This window comes from Nothoprocta perdicaria, unplaced genomic scaffold (assembly GCF_003342845.1).
Source record: "Nothoprocta perdicaria isolate Ctin4 unplaced genomic scaffold, notPer1 scaffold_24, whole genome shotgun sequence".
Classification (NCBI taxonomy): domain Eukaryota; kingdom Metazoa; phylum Chordata; class Aves; order Tinamiformes; family Tinamidae; genus Nothoprocta; species Nothoprocta perdicaria.
Genome location: NW_020455466.1, coordinates 5085869 through 5108061, shown reverse-complemented (window position 1 = coordinate 5108061; position 22193 = coordinate 5085869). Strand labels below are relative to the sequence as shown.

Below are 22193 nucleotides of genomic sequence, written 5' to 3'. Positions count from 1 at the left end.
AAAAAAAAAAAAAAAAGCAGTCTCCCTAGCCTGTAATGCAAGTCAGTTAAGCTCCTTTACTCTGAAAACAACACAGATGATGATTTTTTAATTCAAAAATACAGAGTAATATTTGGAAACCATTTTCAACACCTGGTTACGAACATCAATGCCTACCTATGAAATGAACATTATGCCTGATTTCCTGCACTTATATTTTGCACTTCAGTTTCACTGGAGGATTATAGGTGGATTTGGCTGCTTTCTAGTGTCACTTCACCTGCGTTATTCAGTGGTGCTGTTAGGGACCTGGCACTCAGCTAAAACACACCTGCTACCCACATGCTATTCCACTATGAAGTTAATATAACAAGGGAGCCAAAAGATGATTTTTAATTACATTATAGACTGTAGATGAAACAGAGGCAAAGTGACCRTAAAACCTGCCAGTACCAGAAGCACACAACCAAGTCAAATTAACACCAAGCAAAATAAATGCAAACGTTAAAAGTAAAATCCGTTTGTATTCCCACCTCTCTTCATTTTCTCCTTTGCTTGATGTATGCTGCCCCAGATTTACTCTTCCTTAGCTTTGACCCATTTGGTATGCATTTAATGAGATACTAAGAGTAATGGTTCTGTGTCCCATGCAGCCTGATAGCTTGACAATTGCAATTCCGCACATTACCTTTGCAGTGGTTTTCATCCCAAGGATACACACAATTCTGGAGTCCATTGCAGACCAATGTATTATTAATACACATATTACTGTGGCAAAAGAATGTGTTGGCTTCACAAGGGGCTAAAAATAAAAGAGAGAAGTTGATATTAAGCAGTAAATTATTCATCTCACCCAGCAAACACTACTGGAAATGATCTTACAATCTGTAAGAGGAGAAAGCTATTCAACAGAGATTCCTTCAGCGGGTTTATTATTTGACGTGCTGCACTAGCAGCACTCAAATTACACACTGTTTATTACTCTGTGGCACAAGTTTTTCAGTAGTATCTAAGACAGATGGACTTCCTTCCAACAGTTGGATTATAATGGCAAAGAGCTCATGTTTATGTTTGTTTCTATTGTTGATATTCCAGTTTTATTTGACTACTTGTCACATCCTGACTGAATGAAGATGTTCTAGATCCAGAAAAAAAATAAAATCGGGAAAAAAAAGTTCATAAGTGGATTCCAGTAAAAAAAAAAAGGTACCTTTTTGATTATAGAATTAGAGATTGCAAAAGGGGCAATATTTTCATCCGGGCAGATTAGTAAAAATTAATTGGTTTATGCGATTATTTAGCTCAACAAGCCTTTAAAAATTACTTTTTTTAAATGGAAGTTAAAAATAGGAGAGGAACCTTAAATAATCAGAAAGAAGTTATGATGCTCACGTAATTATTTTTTGTGACTTGTTTTTTGGTATTTCATGACAGTTCCTCTTCCCTGCAATTATAAAAGTAGTTACCATGAAAATCTATATACATAGCATAGACTGTTTCAGTGATTTGCTAAGGACAGAATAAAGGTTTTGTATTGTAGAAGTTAATGTCTCCAAACACAATCTGAAGAAATAGACTTTTCAGTAAGTGTCATTGAATGCCATTGAAACTTGCACACTTCTCCATCCACATAACCATCCAATTAGATATAATAGTTTGTATATATTGTATATTTCAACAGTGTGTATAATAGTATCTTCAAATGTTCACAGTTGATTAAATGCCATGTTGAAAATTACTCACATACCTCTACCGATATCTTCAACAGAGGTCTAATATTGTAAGGGACCGTAACAGTTATGATCTACTAGCTAAGTAACGCATTTGTAAAACTGCAAATATTTATTTGTAATCATGAAAAGTTATTTTCTGAGATAGTCCCATTGGCTTTATATGCATGTTTGTGTTTGTGTGCATGTGCATGTGTGTGTGTGTGTTTGTGTGTGTATGTGTGTGTGTGAGAGAGAGAAAGAAAACTATAACTCACATTGCTTTCTAAAGGTTAGAGACTGCCATGAAAATTTGCACAAATACATCAAAATATATCTTTGTGATAATATCTAGAGTCCAAGGGTAGACATTCTACTCATTTGGAGTTTCATAGACTCCTTCTGCCTGGGTGCCTGAGTAAAGTTTGCAGTCACACAGTAAGAGGGCTCCAGATGCATCCATCTCCTATCAACGGTCCTTAGTAGTCACTCATTGAAAATGCTTGGCAATGCATAGGAAATACACAATAAAAGAAGACTCAAAAGACAAATGGAGAAAACTTAAAGAAGGATAGAGAAAGAAAGAAAAAAAAAACAGAAAAAAAAAGTGCTGGTAAAGCCATAAAGAAATAAAAAATGTACAGAGTGGTATGAAATATCTTAAAAGTGTCGGGGACAAAGTGCTGTCTCTGAGCATGTAGAACCTTTTAGATGTCTATGACTTRCCCTTGTCATTTTAAATTCTGTCTGATCTAATCCTGGATGTGACAGCAAGAAAGGATTAATAGTCYCCCAAATCCCCAAAAGAACAGAGAGCAATTTCAGGGAAGAAAGGACAGTTATGTGAGTCATAAAAATAGGGATTTAAAATATATATGAGTGGTAAATATAAAAGGAGAAACTGGAAGAAGGTAGTAAAGCAAGTGAAAGAGAGAAATTAAAAAAGAACTGTGAAAAACAGAGAAACAGATGACACTCAAGGCATTTAGTACTCAATGGAATAACAGGAGATTTTATATAAAATGAAAAACATCAGGAAAAAGGACAGGAATAGGAGACAAAAAGAGCAGATATATATATTTGCAGATTTTAGAAGACAGGATAATTATGTAAAATGGTGGCAAGGAGATCTGCAAGTAGAAGTCAAAAGAAAGGAATAAGAAAGATCATTCCCATTTCCCTAAATTCACAATATTGAACTACAGAGGAAAGGTATGCTATATGAAGAATAAATATTAAGATTAGATGAACAGAGAAGCAAAGCAATTTATGAGTAAAAGAACAGCAAATTTAACACAACAGAAAGCCATGAGCCTTCTAACCCTAAAAAACAAACATCTCCTTCTTTATGTTTTAAAAATTCAGTATAGTCAAGTCCTGTCTGTGATCCATTGAACTCTGAGTGATTAAGCTGGACAAGAGATCAATATATATTTTCCCTACTAATGAGAGGTTTTTGTCAGAATGAATGAAAGCATAGAGGAAACCTGAGAGCTTGTCAGTCTCTACGTACAATAGGGACTAACAATAGGTCTATGTGGAATTAGCTTTTTTCGCCCTTGAAGAGGTAAAACAAAGAAGTCTTGGGGCTCTGCAACAAGGATATTTGAGTGATATCTGAAAGATAAATGAACTGACAGTAAATGGGCTTTTTTTGCAGCAGGATAGAGCTGGACTTGATCATCTCCTGAAGATCTCAAAAATACAGGAAGAGAATGGAAACTGGCAGACAAAGTCCATGAATGCGACACTTCAGAAGTTAACCTCAGCCTTCAACATCTGTGATAGTAATGCCGCAAGATATAAAAGTTTAAATCTGAGGAAAGATTTTGAGCATTATTTTTTCATAAAGAAGTCATTGTTATCACTAACTTCAACCAGAAAAATTAGCACAGACTTGGAGGAGACAATCCTTGAAAATCAACCAGCCCTCCTGAATCCCTTATTTTTCCAGGACCATCTCCCATGGGAAAAATAAACAGACTCCCAGCAGAAGTCCTGCTACATCAGTCTGCAGTCTTCACCATGACTAACTGACCTTTTTATGAGAGAGTAGTGGTAATACATGGAGATCAGCCAAGACTGGAGGATGAGCCATCTGAGAGCTTATGAGTCAGTATTAGAAGGCAAACAAACACGGGTAATGTTGCTGTGGGTTTCTGCTACTGGCTGCATAAACAGGCAGAAGTAGATAAGGCTTTCTTCAGACAACTGGGAGAAGCCACACCTTCACAGTCCCTAATCCTTACAGACACTTTAACCAGCCCATTACTGGGCTGTTGGAGGGACAGCACAGCACAGTCAGGAGAAYGGTTCAAGAATGATCCATCCTGACATGCAGGAAGTCAGGCAAAAGTAGCAGGAGGGCACATGGTTGTGCAAGGATTTCCTGACTAAACTCAAACAGAAGAAGGAAGCACAGAAGTGGAGGAGGCAGGGTCAGATCATGCATCATGAATATAGAGACACTGTCCAATTGTGTAGGAATAAGATTAGGGAGATAAAGCCCCCCCTGGAGTTGAATCTGTTGAGGAATGTGAAGGGCAACAAGAAGAGCTTCTACTTACTGGTCTATGAGCTGTGAAAGGAAACAGCTGGGGGACAAGGTGAACATGAGCCAACAAAGTACTCACATAGCAAAGGAGGTCAACTGCATCCTGAGCTACATTAAGACTACAGCCATCAAATCAAGGGAGGTGATCCTCTATTTAACACTGGTCAGACCACACCTGGAATGCTGGGTCCTGTTCTGGGCTCCCCTGCAGCCTATCTCATACAACGAGAAGTAGAGCAAACTAGGACTGTTCAGCCTTGAGCAGAAAAGACTTCAGAGAACCTTATCAATATGTATAAATACCAGAATGCAAGAGTAAAGCAACAGGAGCCAGACTCTTTTCAGTAGTGAAGTGACAGGACAAGAGACAGTGAGGACAAACTAAAACATGTTTTCACTTGTTTTTAGCAAGAAAACACTTTTTCATTRTGAGGGTTGTAAAATGTTAGAGGTAACCCCATAGAGGTTATTCAGAAAACTTTCAAAATCCAATTGAATATGGTCCAGGGCAACCTGCTCTAGCTGGCCCTGCTTGACCAGGGGTTTGATCTCAATAATATCCAAAAGTCGCTGCCAAGTTCAATGATTCCAGGGTTTTGTGAAAATGTGACTTCATAATTTGATTAAAAGTTGCATTTGGGATCATATGGTAATATAGTTTCTGCTATGCAGCTTGAATTAAGATCTGCCAAGATATTAAGTGGCATAGATATTAATGAGATAACATATTCAGTGCAATGAAAAATTCATAATGATTATAGCACTAAGGAGCAAATTATAATCGTTCATATAATTCTACCTGATATTTTGATAAGTCTTCCTTAAATTCTAGGATTTTTACAGGATGAAAATACTCTAATATAAATTAAAGCACCAATTAAAAAAAATTATCAAAAGATATATATTGAGTTTGTATATGAACTGTTTAACATTCTCACAGAAAACTCTAGTTCATATAACACATTTACAAAAAGAATAAGACTGATTTTAAACAATTCCCTTTTATATTATTTTTAACTACAGTATTTCCTTTTTTAAAATGTATTTGGTATGTGTAAGGGTAATTMGTATCTTAATATATAAATGGATTTTATACTTATTGAACTAATTATATATGTAATGGCTTCTACTTTGTAACAGTTTTGGATATTGGACACAAGATGGAGCACTTATCCCAGAGAATATATAAGCAAATATGTGAATAGGGATAGAGTTTTTGTTTTTTTAGGTTTAAGAAAATTATACTTTAAAAATGCCCCATTTCTTCCGCCTCACTTGTAAATATATTTTTACTTTTGATGGGGACATGTTAGATGATTGCTGTAATGATCATATCTCCTGAAGGTCACTATTCCAGTATTCAGAAAGTTCATGTTCAGCATTTGAAGATTACTATTTTGAAAAGCTATAAAAAATGAGCCAAAAGTCTGTATCTTCTTCCTAGCAGAAGATGCTCTGAAAATAAGTACGGAAACAATAACCTATATTTTGCWTCTATTAATGAGGAATGATCATAAATTCTTTTAATCCTAAATGAGTCTAGAGCAGAGGAACTTAAAGAGCATCAACATGCTCTTCCATATGCCATATTTACAAAGTAAAAATGAATAAAAGCAGTTATATTTTATATTTTTTCAAAAAAGTTATCGAGACAGTAAAATATCTTCTACGAAAGCAACACCTGTAGATGTATATTTATACTATAAAATAGCATTATTGTATTTATACAGCAATGTGACATTACTCTTCTGGCATTATAAAAACTAAACAGTCTGTGCATTATTAATAGCCCTTATGCTATTGCAGTGTTATGATGTTAGCAATATAGTACATTGTGTGTGTAGAGCATARTTTTTCAGGGTTATATGCTGGATATAAAATGCAAAAACGGTCAGGCCAAAATATTTTTATATGGTAAAGTTAAAAGTGGACTTTTTATATGTCCTTTGATGAAGTTTGGCTGTTCTGCTTCAGGGTAGAACTTTTTTTTGGTTTCTTTATACTATTTCTCAGCACTGTGTAAAGTTAACATAGGTCCATTGCTGCTATGAGCTCCCTATGGACTCTCTAACTCTATGAGCTGGCTCTAAGCAATCTATTTGGGATGTCTATGCGGTATACTTAATTCAGTGTGGTAGACTTAGCCTTGGACCCTATTTCAAGATAGGAATTCACATCTGAGTCTCCCTAATCTTAGATAACTGTTCTGCCCTAATCTCTGTTTTCAGGTTTCTCTCTCTTCCTCCCATCTGTTCTTGCCGTATTTGTGAGAGGTCTTGGTTTGTACATAAGTGGAATGGGAAAAAACCTGAAAACTTACTAATTGCTAAATGCAAGAAACATTTTCTATTAAATACATTGCACATTTCATACAGATTCTTCATGTACTCAGCAGCTCTGCACATGCTCTGCATGTTACTATGTTAAGTAGAGATCACCTGGGATTTTGCACTGCTCATTACTGAAAAACATAGCTTTCCTTTTTTTCCACAGCTTTTCCACAAAAGAAAGAAAAATGATATTCCTCARATGTTCTTCACGTCATCCCTGAAGCAGAAGAAGAGTTTTTCTCTCAGTCTCCCTAGGGAAAAGTCCATCAGTCATGCTGAGAGACTGTTTCACTTTACTAGTATAAAATTATTAAAACAGAAAACAGTTTAAGTAGAGTATGCTAATAAAAAATTGATATTTAAAATAAAATTATTTTTGCTACTAACCACAAAAAGTAGCCAATTAAAAGCCCAGCTCTCAGAAGCTTAGTAAAAAAAAAAAAAATCTTTAATATGCAATTTTCTTTCTCAGCCACATTCAGACAACTCTATTCAAGATGAAAGTAATTTTGACTGGTAGTTAATACAAGATACACACTCATAGCCTAATCTTCCAAAAAAGCACACATAGGTAGTTCAATAATTTTATAAAATATGAACTCAACAGAAAATGGCTTCTTAGGAGCAAGTATTTGAGGCCACGTTCAAAGCTCCATGCTGGGCTGAGTATATGCGCTCTAAGCAGCACAGAGAGTTATTTTGTTCAGGGACAGAATGGCACTGGATTCCTTAGACTGTCAGGATTTTTCTACTACAGATAGTCTTAAGCAGCACACAGGGGCAGAATCTCACAGATTAGTGCTGACAAGTAAGGAGGCAATCTCAATGGTTTCTTTATATATACATACATGTGTATATTGAGTGGAAGCAGTGAACAAAGACAGCAAGACCTTCATCTGCTTAGACAATTGAGCCCTTTTAGGTGGAAATTCTCTCTTTGCCTGTGTGGCACTTATCACAGGGCTGTTCCCTTTCTCCCTTGCTCCCTTTAAATTACCACTGTAAACACAGCTATTAATGCTTAATATTTCCCTCCATTAAAGCCTTGCCCTCACTTTTGAATGATAATCATCAGGGAAGTTGTTTGTAAGGATTTTGATGTCATCCTATTAGACTACATATTGCCCCACTAAAAGATGTCCCTRTATTTAAATGTGGCTTTGAGTTTATAAAAAGGAATGGAGAATGGCAGGACTGGGGTTCCTTTAAGAATAAGTGCTCCTATGTGCAACAGGGCTTTGCAAACCATCTCAGAGCTCTAAGTGGCAATAAATAAGAGGTGAAGGAATGGGATTTGCTAATGTGGATTGTCTGGGTGGGATTCCCCTGCCCCAGGGAATGTCTGGAGAGCGCAGGATTACACTGAGAGGGCAGTGGGAGCTCCAGAGAACAACCAGAGGTGAGAGGATGAAATCTAGTGCTGCTGTGTCTTCAGAGGGGGTTTCTTTATTCCCTATGCCCAGGTTCAGTGAATCTGCCTCTAGGTTAAAGCGTAGGTGGGTCTGCTCAGAGGCAGCGCTTTGAAGAAGCTGTAGGTTTAGCATGTCTGTCATTAATCAGGCTAGAGATCACTACCAGAATCATGGAAAATGAAAYGAACTGTGAGGCAGTAGGCGAAAGAGCATTCATTTTTCAAGACTTCTTAACAGATGGAAAAACATCTTCTCATGTTATCAGCTTCCCCTCCCCATCTTTCTGATTCTTAATTGATTAGATAGTAAAATCTGTCATAAATGATGACAAGAATGCACAAAAATAAAAAGTAGATATATGTGCTTAGGGAACATATAAAACACTGAAAAAGCAAGCGCTTAAACAGACAAAGCTCAAAATAACATTTGAAATAACTAATAATGCTGGTCACAAATTACATGATCATTCCTATAAATTATCAGCTATGAAGAATTTATTGTATATTAAATGTTACTTAGCTCTACTACTATTCTGATTGTGTGAGAATCATCCTTGATTTTCTGGATGAGTAAATTTAGCAACTTTCTGTATTTTCTTTCTTCAAAAATATTTTTCAGTTTTGAGTCTTGCTGTTCTGTGAAGTATTGCTGCTGGAGGTCTGGAAAATTGTAAGATTATTTTTAAAGGCCAAAAAGTCAGAAATGGCCATATTTCAATGTAATTTGTTTCTTTTTATATAGAATCATAGAATCATCCAGTCCAACGTAGGGTCACCAAGAGCATGTGTCACAGGATTGCGTCCAAGCAGGGTTTGAAGATGTCCAGAGCAGACTCCACAACCTCTCTTGGCAACCTGTTCCAGTGCACTGTCATTCTCACTGTTAAGAAGTTGTTCCTTAAGTTCCTGTGGAACTTCTGATACTTCAATTTGTGGCAGTTTCCTCTAGTCCTATYGTRGCCATCACCGAGACGAGGTCGGCCCCATTCTCCTCACTCCCTCCCTTGAGGTATTTATAGACCCTGATTAGATCCCCTCTCAGCCCTCTCTTTCCTCAGGCAGAACAGGCCCAGCTCTCTCAGTCTTTCCTCATAGGGCAGATGTTCCAGGTCCCTGATCATCCCTGTAGCCCTGTATTAGACTCTGCATATAGCATATGCTGTATGCGCTGTTGGAACAATGTTGGAACACATTGATCAAACCATATGAAAACAATCAATCATCATCATGTTTTTAAAGTTTCTCTGTTCTATACAAATGTCCAATTCCAGGGGGAAGGGGAAAAGATTAAAGTGCAGATGACTTCTGATTCACAGCAGCTTGCCCGATGAAAGAATAAAGGTATCAAGAACTTAATTCTAATGACTGCAGTGACCCATGAAGAAAAGGAAGCTGAGAAGCTCTACYAAATGGTACCTCTTGAGCATTCCTCCTTCAACAACAGAAAAAAAGCATTTTATTAAATCATCTTCTCACATGTACATAACCAAAACATATATGCCATCTTTTTTTTTTTTCACAGCTCTAAGTCAACAGAATAGCTTTCTGTATTTCTTTGTCTCTGAGTCAAGATACAAGTGTCCATTCCCTGCTCCCTGTCTCTCTGAGTGAAGTCTAAACAGGAAGACTCACATCCCTTCCCTTCTGTGCAGATGAGTTAATTATTCCCATACACTACTTTCACAATTTTCATGCTGCCTGCTGTGCGCACCTTAGAGATCTGTTCCCTCTGACTCCTGACAGACAATGCCAGCTTTCAGCACTTGGASATAACTGATGGTACAACCAGCATCACCTTTAAATCTTTAGAGCCAAGTTCCAGCTTTAAAAACACAGCTGTGGCTTCCACTAAAATTTATGAACAGGTTGTGCATGCATGTCTAAAAGCACCGCTTAGCCCTCAATAAATTTTCATCCTTTAGCATGCAATAATTCTTCAGCAGAAATTTACAGAAAACACATCACATCAAGATTTTCAACCTCCCAGTCAGCATGCTGCATAATATAAACTAATGTCTGTTTACAAGAACAGGGCAGCTCGTCAGGTATTAAGAATAACATAGCAGAAAAATAGCAACTATTATTTCTCCTTACTTTCCTTTCAAATATGAAAGCCTTACAAACACACAYTTATTCAAACATTCATTTCAAGTTAGTCATCAAAGTGCTTCACTCGTCAGTTCTTTATATGCTGTGAACCTCCACTGTCTGTGCAGTTGTTTCTAAGGTAACAGATTGGGATGCCTTGAGAAAAAAAAATCTGATTTTGAATATTCAAAACATCTGAAGTTTCAGAAATGAGGAAAGGGCACTATCATCTCAACTGAGGGGGTCTCACTACCTACTAGATTTCAGCATGATTTACAGTCAAGAAAAAATAAAATCCCTGCTAAGGCTATGGGGGGGGATAATAGCGGCATATACAATTTCTGGAGTGCAGATTGTCAGAAATTTTTAATCAAAACCATAATTAAGGAATAACAGTGTCTCAKTGCCTCCTGGCAGAGTACGTGCAGAATACAGATGAAGAAGATGTTTGTGGGATTGTCTCTTTGCTCCARCCACTGACAGCCACACAGAAACCTTCCTGATAGACGTGTGATGCACAAATGAAGGAATGCAATAAAAATGAATGTGAATCAGCACTTGTAAATAAATGCAGATGCTTCTTCCTTAAGGGACCGAACATGTATTATTTCCATTAACGGAAATACACTGATGTCTTTCATAGTTGATTAACCAAATCAACCATTTTTGGCAGATGGGATTATTGTTTTTTAATATGTCTGGCAATGACTACTTTTGTTTCTTTCAAATACTACTTTGTCTATTATCTTAGTCCAGGAAATATGGAAGCACATGAATGCAAGCAAGGTGTACAGTGTGAATATCAAGTTTGCAAATCAAAATGCTGTGTTGGGTTTTCAGATAAGTTCCATTATTACCAAAAAAAAAAAAAAAAAAAAAAAAAAACCTAAATTCTTTGCTTAAGAAGATTTGACATATATATTTATAGATGTAAGCATTTTGGAACATGCACGAACACATCCATCATCTATGATAAAATGCTCGTAAGAGACTTTTTAATTGTCTATCAAACTAAGATCTCAAAAAATGAATTGACAGTAAAGGGTTAGGTCTGAATTAAGGTTGATAAAAGAGAAGTTTCTAAGTTATACTGTCTTCCAGTTCATGTAAGAAAAACCTGAGACACAGAGTGGCCTCAAAGCTTGGGTATCTAAAATTCTAGGTCATTGTGCTTACTGATACTCTGCTTTCCTGCTTCTAAATCCTGTGATCTAACTACTGTAATACAAATTATTGCAGACTACAAAAATGCATGGAATAAAGACTGCTTTGATGATTTACATAGCTTGTTCAGGAACATCCTTCTGTGCTTACTCTGCRTGAAGAAAACATTAACAGTTTATGGGACTTATATCATTTAACAAACTGAAAGGTGGATACAGTGCTTAGTCTTACGTTCTTGGAAAGATGTGAAGAGCATCTGGAATCGGCTGCTTCGACTGCCTTCATCTGCCCACATGCGGATCACACCGAGACCTGTCCGTAGCATTACGTCATTAGCAACTGTGCTGCAAAACTTCGCTTTCAAATCCTCCACTGAGCTACTTCCATCATAGACAGCCACAAAATTCCTTTTGCATTCATTGGAATTTTGCATCTCATAATCCAAGAATCGTAAATATATCTATGAAACAAACAAACAAAAAGACATTTGAGAACAACTAAATAAATACTAAGCAGYATTGCTCTGTTTCATGGGAGGAATAGTATGTGATCGTATCAAAGTATTTTTGCTCTATCTGGTGATCCACAGTCCAGTGATGGGCATTAATATAGAAAGGGAGCATTGTTCATACTTTCTCAACTTTTTTGCTCATTTCAAAGCTCAATACAGTAGAATATCTAGACATTTTTTATCGCTTTGCAATAAGATTCTAATTTCCAGACATATATGCATCCATGAAAAGAACGCAAACAGTCCTTAAAGCTGAAGGGTAGAAAATCTAGAAATTTCTTCTTTGGCTGGTATGGTATTGCTCTATTACTTGTCTGACATGGAAAATAATACAGCAAATAATTGCAAATAATTGCTGCTAACTTCTCAGAGTCAATATGTGCCATCTTTTTGTGGTGTTTTAGCCACCCTGATTAAGGAAATGAGAGTTCACTAGGCAGGGCAAACTCACTTRTTCATCTTTTTATGTTTCTCAAAGCAATTTGGCCATTATCTCTGCTTTTCCAAACAAAACTTATGATATGTCTTCACAACTTAACAGGAATGAACTGGAAACTGCTAGATACTTAGAAAGTTTCTTAGGAAATGAACCTTGCATGGTTGTTGACCCTAGTCAATGCATTACATGCGCGGCCCTATGCAAAGAACTCCTTAAGTACATCCAAAAAAAAAAGAGGATAAAATGCTATTACTTGCTACTTAGCTCTATATGGACCTTATTAAGGAAACACTCATTTTCAAAGCAACATCAAATATTTTAGAAACAGAGAAAGTAAGTGGCACTTTCAAAGGACACACAATAYATAACCAAACTGTTAAGCATACCCAAGAGACTTCAGGGAAATAATGCAGAAAGCCAAAGCAGAGAAGAAATAGCATTAAAAAGCTGTTGAACACAAACAGCATCCAGCTGCATGCATCTTTACTTGAAACAATAAGCATAAAGAAACTCCAGCTGTATTAAACATCAGATATACTTCTGCACAAACAATCTTATTGACTTCAACAGTTCCTTACAAACACATAACAAGTGCTTAAAGGATTTTTTTTTGAAATTGCATAAGTGCTCAAACACAACATATCTTATCAGCATAGAGGCCACAGAACTTCACCTCACTGATATATTACAATGCTTAGGGATTGAGAATTGTGGTATTGTTAAGCAGTCTGCTTAAAAATAGATTTAAGATTTTTAAATGAGCTTTTTCATATATGACAATTCAGTACATTTTCATTCTTTGCTATGCAACTGGTCTTGCTGAGGAGAATATTTTTAAGAGAATTTTTACAAGTAAAAAATTTTGATGCATTAGGTTTCATTTTGCTTTCCTAACCTTTTTCACATATAATATTTATTACAGCATATTTTACTTATTATGCATATTGTTTTCATAGCTATTTTGATTCCCAGTTCCAAACACATTTCAAACATCAATGGGGTACATGTTTGCATGTGTTCATTTATCTTTTGTAAATAAATACATGAAATGAACACAGGACAAAACTGTTAGAGTGCTAGTGACCATGTCAATACTGAGAACTCTTCCTAGCTTATTATTAGTCGCATTTCTATCACAGTGTTCCCATCCTGAAGAAGAATTGGAAGGGGTATATTTCAGTCATATTGCTGCTAAATTAATTCTGCTTTCACCATCTATTTTAAAATGCTATAATAGTATACTTATTTACAATATAAAAGAAAATGAGTTGCATTGATCTTTAAAAATGGAACATTTTACATTAACAAAAAAAGTAAATTTAGGATGAGAAAATTTTGTATCGTGGAATAGTTTCTATAGTTCTTTTTTCTTCTACTGCTTTATCTACTCATGAAGTAGACTGAAAAAATACCAGAATTATCTATTACCTCTAACTGAAACTTTCTCACAGAATTCACTACTTTTTTAAACATGTATTGACTTGAGTGTTACTTCTTCTTCAATCGAGGCACATGTAACTTCAACTTCTGCCAAAATAGAGCATCTACTTCTTTGGAAAAGTCAACTTTAGAATCTCCCCTGAACTCTGAAATTCTGCTAAGTACAGAAAAACATATTTCTAACATTCCCTTGAACTGCCTGTATTCCATTGCAAGTGTTTCTTTCATTCCCTGACTCTTCTTTCTCTGGCCAGTTTCTTTGACCTTTACCAGGTGCTCACGCATCTCATCTTTCTTTTTCTCCTTCCTATGCCCCAAATCCTTGTTCTCRTTTTTGTCGTGCTATTCAGGGTATGCCTGCCTTGCTGATGCCTCCCTACTTCAGCCCCTCAGGTAATCCTAGTTTTCAGTATGGCTCCTGCTCTTTCCCATCAGGCTCTTCCATGACCATCAGGAGGATGGCTGATCTCTGCTTCTAGTTACTTCCCTGAAACTGTTTGATCTCTGATAGGAAGTACATGAAAAGCAGACTAAAAAATAAAAAGAGAAGCAGAATGCTAGTGAGGGAACTGAAGTCAATAATTTCATATCAGTGAGTCTCAAATGTAGCCATGCAGAATTGGGCAATCTGAGATGGACTCCAGCCCCTCACTTCCACATGTTTTGATTATGTCCTTTCGTATCAGAGGTCCCTAGATTACAGCTAGTACAGGCAGGCCATCGTGCTACCGCAGCAGGATTTTGAGAGATGGAGGGATATACGAGAAGAGGCAGAGCCAAGATATCCATACCCAGAAACTGGACATCTGTGAGACACTCTGGAGAGCCTTCTCCCCTGCCCTAGTGACTCCTTATGCCCTAAGTATAACAGATTTGTGAAGTACCAAATCACAATCTGCTGCAAAAGTCCATCTCTGCATAACGTTTCACTTATAAGGGAGAGTTAAATGTTCACATTACTTTTTTTTTCCTCCACTAGCAGAAGTAACTTGCCATAGATGGTTTAATGCTCCCCCAATTTGCCATAGATAATGCAACAAAAATCTTCTGCAACTGATTGCCTGTTGCAATATTGTATACACATTACTTTTTCAGAAAATAGTCTACACAATTAGCTTTAGAGCAACATACCCTATAGGAAACCTGCATATCTTATAGGAAAGAATATAAGGGTTTCAATATATTGTTGTCACTAATAATTACATTTATATCATGCAGGYCTGCTATATGTATGCCATTGTTTTAATATATATATACCATGCTATATATATTTATTATACCATATTTATTCCTAATTTTTATTTTATTCCTTTATTCATGAAAACTCTCATCTCCAGAAACAAATACCTTTAGCCACCTGTACAAAATAGCAAAATTATCATTTACCACTAACAGGGAAAGGAGGTCTCATATTTCCTCACCTATTCTCTCCTGTTTGACTTCTGTCTTGTATAAAAACATATATGTGTATGTACATATATATATAAACACACATATTAGCAAACTGTATGCACTTTCAGTAAGAAACATGAGTTAAATCTTACTATGATTATAAAATACCATCTCTCATAGCAATCTCCAACATTCATGGATTATTCCTGCTCTGTCAAATACAACATACAGCCACAGAATTACTTGTATAAGCTACTTATTTCACATTCTCTACTTTCTTGTGGCACACTAGCCTAATAAAATAGTTAAATATTTCTTGGAGTAAGCAGTTATGTGAGGAAGGAACCAAGAGGATAATAATTTAGTATTTCACTTTTATTCTTTCAGCCAAAGAGCCAATACTTCAGCTTCTTCCTAGGTCTGAATTCTGCTGTCAGTCACAAAAATTTATCTCTGTGTATGTGATAAGTTCAACTAAGGCTGAAAATTGTTATAGGAAATATAGATTTGATAAGTTCCAGGACTATCAGAAAGAAATATTTGGCTTCAAAATCTATGTCAATTCTTTGAAAGGAAGATGGCAGCTTCTCCATTGTCATGAAGCTTCATAAGTTATATATAACAAATTCCTGATATTCTTAGGTGACCTGGAATTTCATTCTCATAATCTCCCTTGGAGTTGACCAAGCTCAAAACTTCATATTAAGTAATGAAGACTTCATCTAAAGCTCTCTGAAATCTATGGGTATCTTTCCATTAACTTAAGTTGATTTGGATCAGACCCATGGATTACAACTGGAGTGATTTAGCACATTAAAAGAAATGGATACAGATTACACAAACTGACATTCTGATGTAGAATCAGATTTTGTTTTAAAGAGCTGGAAGTAATTTAATTGCATCTGCATACCTCTGCCAATTTTTATGGTTTTATTACACTTGCCAGTTTTTATAGTTTTATTACACTGTTTTTGCCATTGTTCCTGTCATTGAGTGTGAGACCCACACTAGCAGAGAAAAATGACTAATAAATTGAGTTGAATTGAAAGAATAAAACTGATTATATGACAAACATTTAGCTAGTGACAAATTTATCCAATGCACTGTGTTCGTGACACACGATTTTCTGAAATCAGTGGCAATATTCTGATTACTTTCACTGGTGTAAGGATTGTGCCAAAAAAAAAAAAAAAAAAAAGCAGAAAGCAAGAGAAAAAAAGTCAGTATTTCCAACAACTTCATTTAGTTTGATCTTAGTCATTACTTCTATCAGAAATAGATAAGAAACTTTGGCCTCCAACAAACAAACAAATAATAATAATAAAAAGTTTCTTTAAACTTGATGGCTGTCTTCTCCTTCACTAAAGGTAAGAATTTTGTCATTGATTCCAATGGGAGCACTAGAAGTGATCATATTTCTGTAAGACTCAACACATTATAGCATGAGCCTCATCATGATTGGCTCAGAGAACATCTTACTTGAAAATAGAAGCACAACTGCTGCATCTTTTTCAGATTTATATTGTAAAGCGTGAAAAAGACTCTTTCCCCAAATCATCTGTTTGACATTACTTTGAGAAAAAGAACAGACTGCCAATTCAGGTACTAGCTTGTACTGAGCTTTGAAAAGAAACTGCATTCGGTTCACTATAGCTGTGGCATATATATTTTAAACTCAGCCACATTTTAGTTTAAATAATTGCCTTGTCATCTTTAAGAATTGTATTGTTACCATAATAATGGAAAAGGAAATGCTGGAWAAGTTTTAGTATTTTTTTATTTAAATTTGAAAACAACAGAACGCCCTGACTGCATATATTAGAAAAAAAAGAATGGTTTCAAACTCTGAATAATAAATCACTTCAGTATAATGGCCAGATTATAATCTCTTCATAGTGAATCACTTTTGATGAGTTCTACTTTTTAATCAATCACTGAAGGCTAGAACTGACAACATGATTGATCGAGCCAGTCAAGAAAAGCTTCAAACCATATCCCAGCATATCAGACTTGGTATATGTGCACAGACATTTGGTCCCTTATAATACATCAAAACAAAACAAAACAAAATAAACCACAGTAAAAAAGTGCTAATATAACTGCCAAAAATAATTGGGATACAGGACAAAAACGTCCTCTTCATCAGGTCCTAACTAGCACATTTTGCACATTCAGCTTCTAGACTCAGCTGATTCTCTCATAAGCRTGGGATTTATGCTCCTCTGCCATTCCCAATCAATCTGTGACCAGGTATAATCCTTGCTCTATTCTGCATCTTGTCCAGCCATGTCTAATCAACATTAGAGCTTTAAAATAGCACTATATGATAACCTGCCAGGATTTTAATCTGAGAAGCCCAGTTTTTAAAAGCACATTATGCTATATAAACAAGAGAACACCAGTACATGTATATCAGAAAAGTACATCAGCCTAAAAAGCCAATTTACTAACAATATTCTAACTTATTATCAATTCTCTATAAAGCTGTCACTTGAACCCCTGATATTTTCCAAGGAAAATCAATATTACTTCATCTGGGAAAATTTAACAGTACGTGATTGAGGAGGTTGGGGGAAGAAGTTAACATTTTTGGGCTCAGTATGCCTCAGCATACTCCCTCCTGTTGGAGATCATGTCATGCAAACAGAGAATTCCATACTTCTACTTTTCCTCTCTACAGAAGCTTAGAGAACATTGTCTAAGGTGTCCACCTCATGTGGTACTTCTTTAACCTAAACAGTGACTCAGTGTCAGTTTTAGACATCATAAAACCTTTTGTCCTGGCCAGATKAAACTCTTTAGACCTTTCTACTTTGTCCTCGCTATTTCTTTATACTTGAGTGAGTCCTCAGCAACTGAAATTTATTCTAACCCCTGAGACACTATTTTTTTTCTTGAATGGTGGCAAAACGTTGGTAAGTGACAACCTTTACAGCTTTTAGGTGCTATCATGTTTTTCCAAACTAATAAATGTAAATTCCATTTTGAGTCTGCCATTCTCTGTTAGACTTTTTAATCACTTTTATAGGCAGCTTTTTTATTTCATTTCCTAACAACTGACTGAACTGATGATGCTGAGATTTATTTACTTTTAAAACAGAATGGCATAGCTTCACATTACCTTAACACTGGTTTGTTGTTAGTGTTATTCTACCAAGTACATCAGCTTCTGCTAGAAGACAGTCTACACAGGCAATAGTTTGGTTTGCAGTATCATTTTAGAAAACTATTTCCAAGTGATTTTAACAGCCTAACATAGCTAAAACATCATTTCCTGCCTCTTTAAAAACAATTTGTCCAGTCTATTCCCAAGAGCCAATTTTATGCTACATATATATATATATATATAAAAAATTCATATTATTTACAGTATTTGATGTGAGCAAACTTCAAACACTTCTTTAAAAGCAGAGCTCATTTGAAGCCAGTGCAAAATGTCTCAGGTTCTTATATGCTTCAGTCTCTAAATTACTCCTATTTCCTGGTAACATTTCAGGAATCACCATCTAAATGCCTCTCATTACATTTTAGTATACTACTTAAAGTTTCTCTTCTGCATCTAATTAAGAAGCCTCCAAAAACTATGCTAGTCTAGTGCTGACAGCTTAAACTCTTGTAGGTGTCATTCCAGAACATGAAGCTTCAATTTCCACATGAGAACAAAATATATTTTATTTTAGATTGACTTACACACAATGGTAGCTCTGGAATTTGCTTCACTGTATTTTTTTTCAATAACAGTCTAGGAAATGCCTGTAGAACCACCAAATCTCTCTCAAGATTACATTCAATTTGCAAATCAGGTGTTTGTAATAGAAAATATTGCCTCTCCATTTGGTTGGATAAGAAGACACAGTTTTGAAACTGGGCAGCCTGTTTTGAAACTGGTGATAAGTGATTGATAGTCCCTTCCCCTAGAGGGAATTCAAAATATTACTTGTCCATCTGTAATCTGGCAGTTCTTTCTCAGGCTGCCCAGAACTTCTGATTATAAACTCTTATTATTTTTCCCAACGTCAAAACATCATCTCTGTAAATGTTTTGTTGATTGTACCGTCAAATTCAAAATTTTTTTTCTTTCTTTTCTATTAAACTTCTCGGCGGCCACACACATTATAGCTTGCTATAATATAGAGTCTTAAATGAATATAAATGTGTATCCTGTTTTCCTAAGGCTCCTTGCCAGAACTCTGTTGACACATCCAAAATAGAATAATTCTTGTTGTTGGTTTTATCCTGCTAGAAGACTTCATTCTCTATTGACAAGAAGAAAACACTACTGTTCTTTTAAATTCCTTTCTGTCTATATACAGACAAAGGGATTTTTCTGCTTCCACTACTGYAGCCAGGATATCTCTGAAGTTATTAATGTCCCAGTACAATAAGCTTATCCAATGATATCTCTGAAGTTATTCAAGTCAAATACAATAAGCTTATCTAGTTCCTCTTCTGGTCTTTTACAGTGAAGGACCATGAATTTTAGAACAGCCCTTCTAGGTAGGCACTGGGTAGGCTGGTATTCCCCGATTAAGTCGGCAGCTCTCTTCTCATTTTCCATGCTTACTTTGTACTGATGGAAATCCATTTTGACATTGTGTGAAGTATTTCTGAGCTCCAAGTTCATGGTTATATTACTCATCAGGAACTGACTTGGAAAAAATAAATGAATCACATGCATACTTCAGAAACAGTCACTGTCAAAAATAAGATTCCAGGGTCGCAAATGGAGTGTTTAAGCAGTAATTCTTAAACTGCCTTCTGTTGTCTTCTGCACTTCAGAAAGTTTCAGTTCTCCCTGCAATTTCAGCACTTTGCTTCTTGTGTATACAGTGGTCAGTGATGACTCAGTATTTAAAGCATGTACAAGGAATTTTCCCTTCTCTGTCCCATTCCAACTTGCTGAGCTTAGCAGCAATGTTACATCCAGACTGTCAGGTTAAAGCTCAGGCTTACAGCTATCAAATTCAGACTCCTTGTCTGATTTCATTGCTTATACATTGAGCTCAGACTTGGCTTGAATCTGCAATTGCAAAGCATTGAGAGGACTTGCCTCTACAGAAGTTTAGATTGGATGAGATAAAGCCAAATGAAATTGCACAGTCTAATTAAGAAACTAAAGATGCAAAGATCCAACCCAATCTCTGCCTGAGAAACTCAGGTCTTTTAGGCATAGTTCCCAGTAACAAATTGTGCAGCCCAAAGCACAGGAGCATGTGGAGATAAAGACGGCTGTTGAGTTCTTACTGTTCTTAGCTGGGGAGTCGCCTGTTCTCACAGGTGCAAACTGCCATAAATTAGAATGAGGTCATGGAATTATTACAATGAGTATGCCAGCAGCTCAAGGTTAGAKACATACAAAAGAAGACTTATAAAATAGAGATTCTCGTGCAATAGAATTAGACCAATAAACATTCTCTCTGTAGCTACTACTTCATAGAAGGTTTCTCTAAGTTTTATTTGCAACTTTTTTCCTTAAAATCTATTTTTTAAATGTTCATAGTATGAAATATTTCAATATATTTATTTACATATATATGTATACTGTATAGATATATATATAAGAAAATATATAGGAAAAGCACACTATAAACATTCAAGTACATAAACTGAAGCTTCATGTTTAAGCTGAATCATAGTTTTCATCACTTGTGGCTTTTCCTCCACATGTTAGGATTATTTATATGCCTTTATAGTGTCCTGTTTCTCTATCCAGGGAATTATGTAATGTGGGAGCAGCAACAGAACATGACACAGCCCATTTGTCAGTCTACAGGTAGGATCTGTTTAATTTCTCTGATCCTAGCTATTTGTCAAACCTGCTCTTACAGATTATTTAGCAAAGCTGACTGAAAACACTTCCTTTACCAGTCTTTTACAGTGCTTTTCTTGCTGTATGATTTTTTTTTTTTTTCCCTTTAATATCTGAACTGAATCTTCCTGGTGCAATGCAGGACCATGACTTTTCCTGCAGTCCTGAATGTCCTATAGAAGGACATCTGAACATCCTTTTCTAGGAAGCTTTTATTATRCTATGTCTGGCAATAGACGTCTTCCAATCTATTTTCTACACCACATTAAATAATTGTGAGTCTTTTGTCATGTTTTCCACAATGGTCTCATTTTGCTCTTTTCTAGATCTTCTTCAGTTGATCCATACTTTTTTGAGATAAAACATAGTTAAATCCAGATATAGAAGCTCATCAAGAACTAAAAGTTCTTTAATCCTCCATTAATTTGTATTTTTACATCAAGACCAAAGTCCCATGGGAAGCAAATATGGGATTTCTATCAGAACTTTGCATCACGTAGAACTTCAGAATTAGATCAAATAGGAACATTACAATAATGTTTTCTGACAAACTGTGAAGGAAATTATAAGGCAACAGTATCAACTTCTTTAATTGTGCTGATAGTAAGATTTTATGTGTTTATCTGTTTTCTCACCTACTAACCTTCCTTATCCATGTACTTACATCAAGTATTGCAATAATTATTCATTAGTTCAACCACATCCCATTTATAACTAACACTAGCAGAATAGAAACCTCACCTATTTAATTGAAAACTTTGAAATTTGAAATTGAAATATTGCATATATTCAAAAGTAAAAAAAAAAGAGAGAGATTAAAGAATATTCTGGAAATAATTTGCATTTGTATCCTTTATGAGCCAGATATTCATACAGTTATATTTATTAATTTTCACAACAGAAAAATACTGAAACAAATAAAGAAATCAGTTTTTCTTTTCTGGAAGCTCTTCCTGTAGCAGTCAGATGTTCTGTTCTGGAATTACACAAAGAAACATCTCCTTAGAGGCTGCAGAGATGGATGGATATGTAAGCCCTGGTTTGCAAAACCTTTCTTTTGGAATAGAAGACAGCTAGTAAAAATACACTCTGGATTTGCCTTTAGTAGAATGGATGAAAGCAGGTGGGAGGCATAAAGCTGTTCCAATTGCAAAGGAGGAGAAATGGTAGAGCAGCTAGCAATCCAAGCACTGACTGATAAACTGTGGGAAACTCAAGCGCAACTCAAACAGAATCCAAGAAAAGAATCATTAGATTGACTGGAGCCCTCTTCTCCTTCTGCTTGTTACAGAGACATGTATTGATGACTCCTGGGAGAAAAACAAAAACACCACTGCTTTTTGTTAGTGCCTCTGAAAYAAAGGAAC

General features: G+C 35.8%; 1 protein-coding gene across 1 annotated transcript in view; it reads right to left on the bottom strand.

Annotated features, from left to right (window-relative positions):
* The window catches only part of NETO1 (neuropilin and tolloid like 1), a 173494-nt gene that overhangs the window by 5185 nt on the left and 146116 nt on the right, over positions 1–22193 (bottom strand). Inside the window, exons 7-8 of the mRNA XM_026039743.1 lie at positions 11467–11695; positions 668–781 (exon numbers count right to left, since the gene is read on the bottom strand). Coding sequence (XP_025895528.1) covers positions 668–781; positions 11467–11695 — 343 coding nt within the window. The remainder of the gene's footprint in view (positions 1–667; positions 782–11466; positions 11696–22193) is intronic.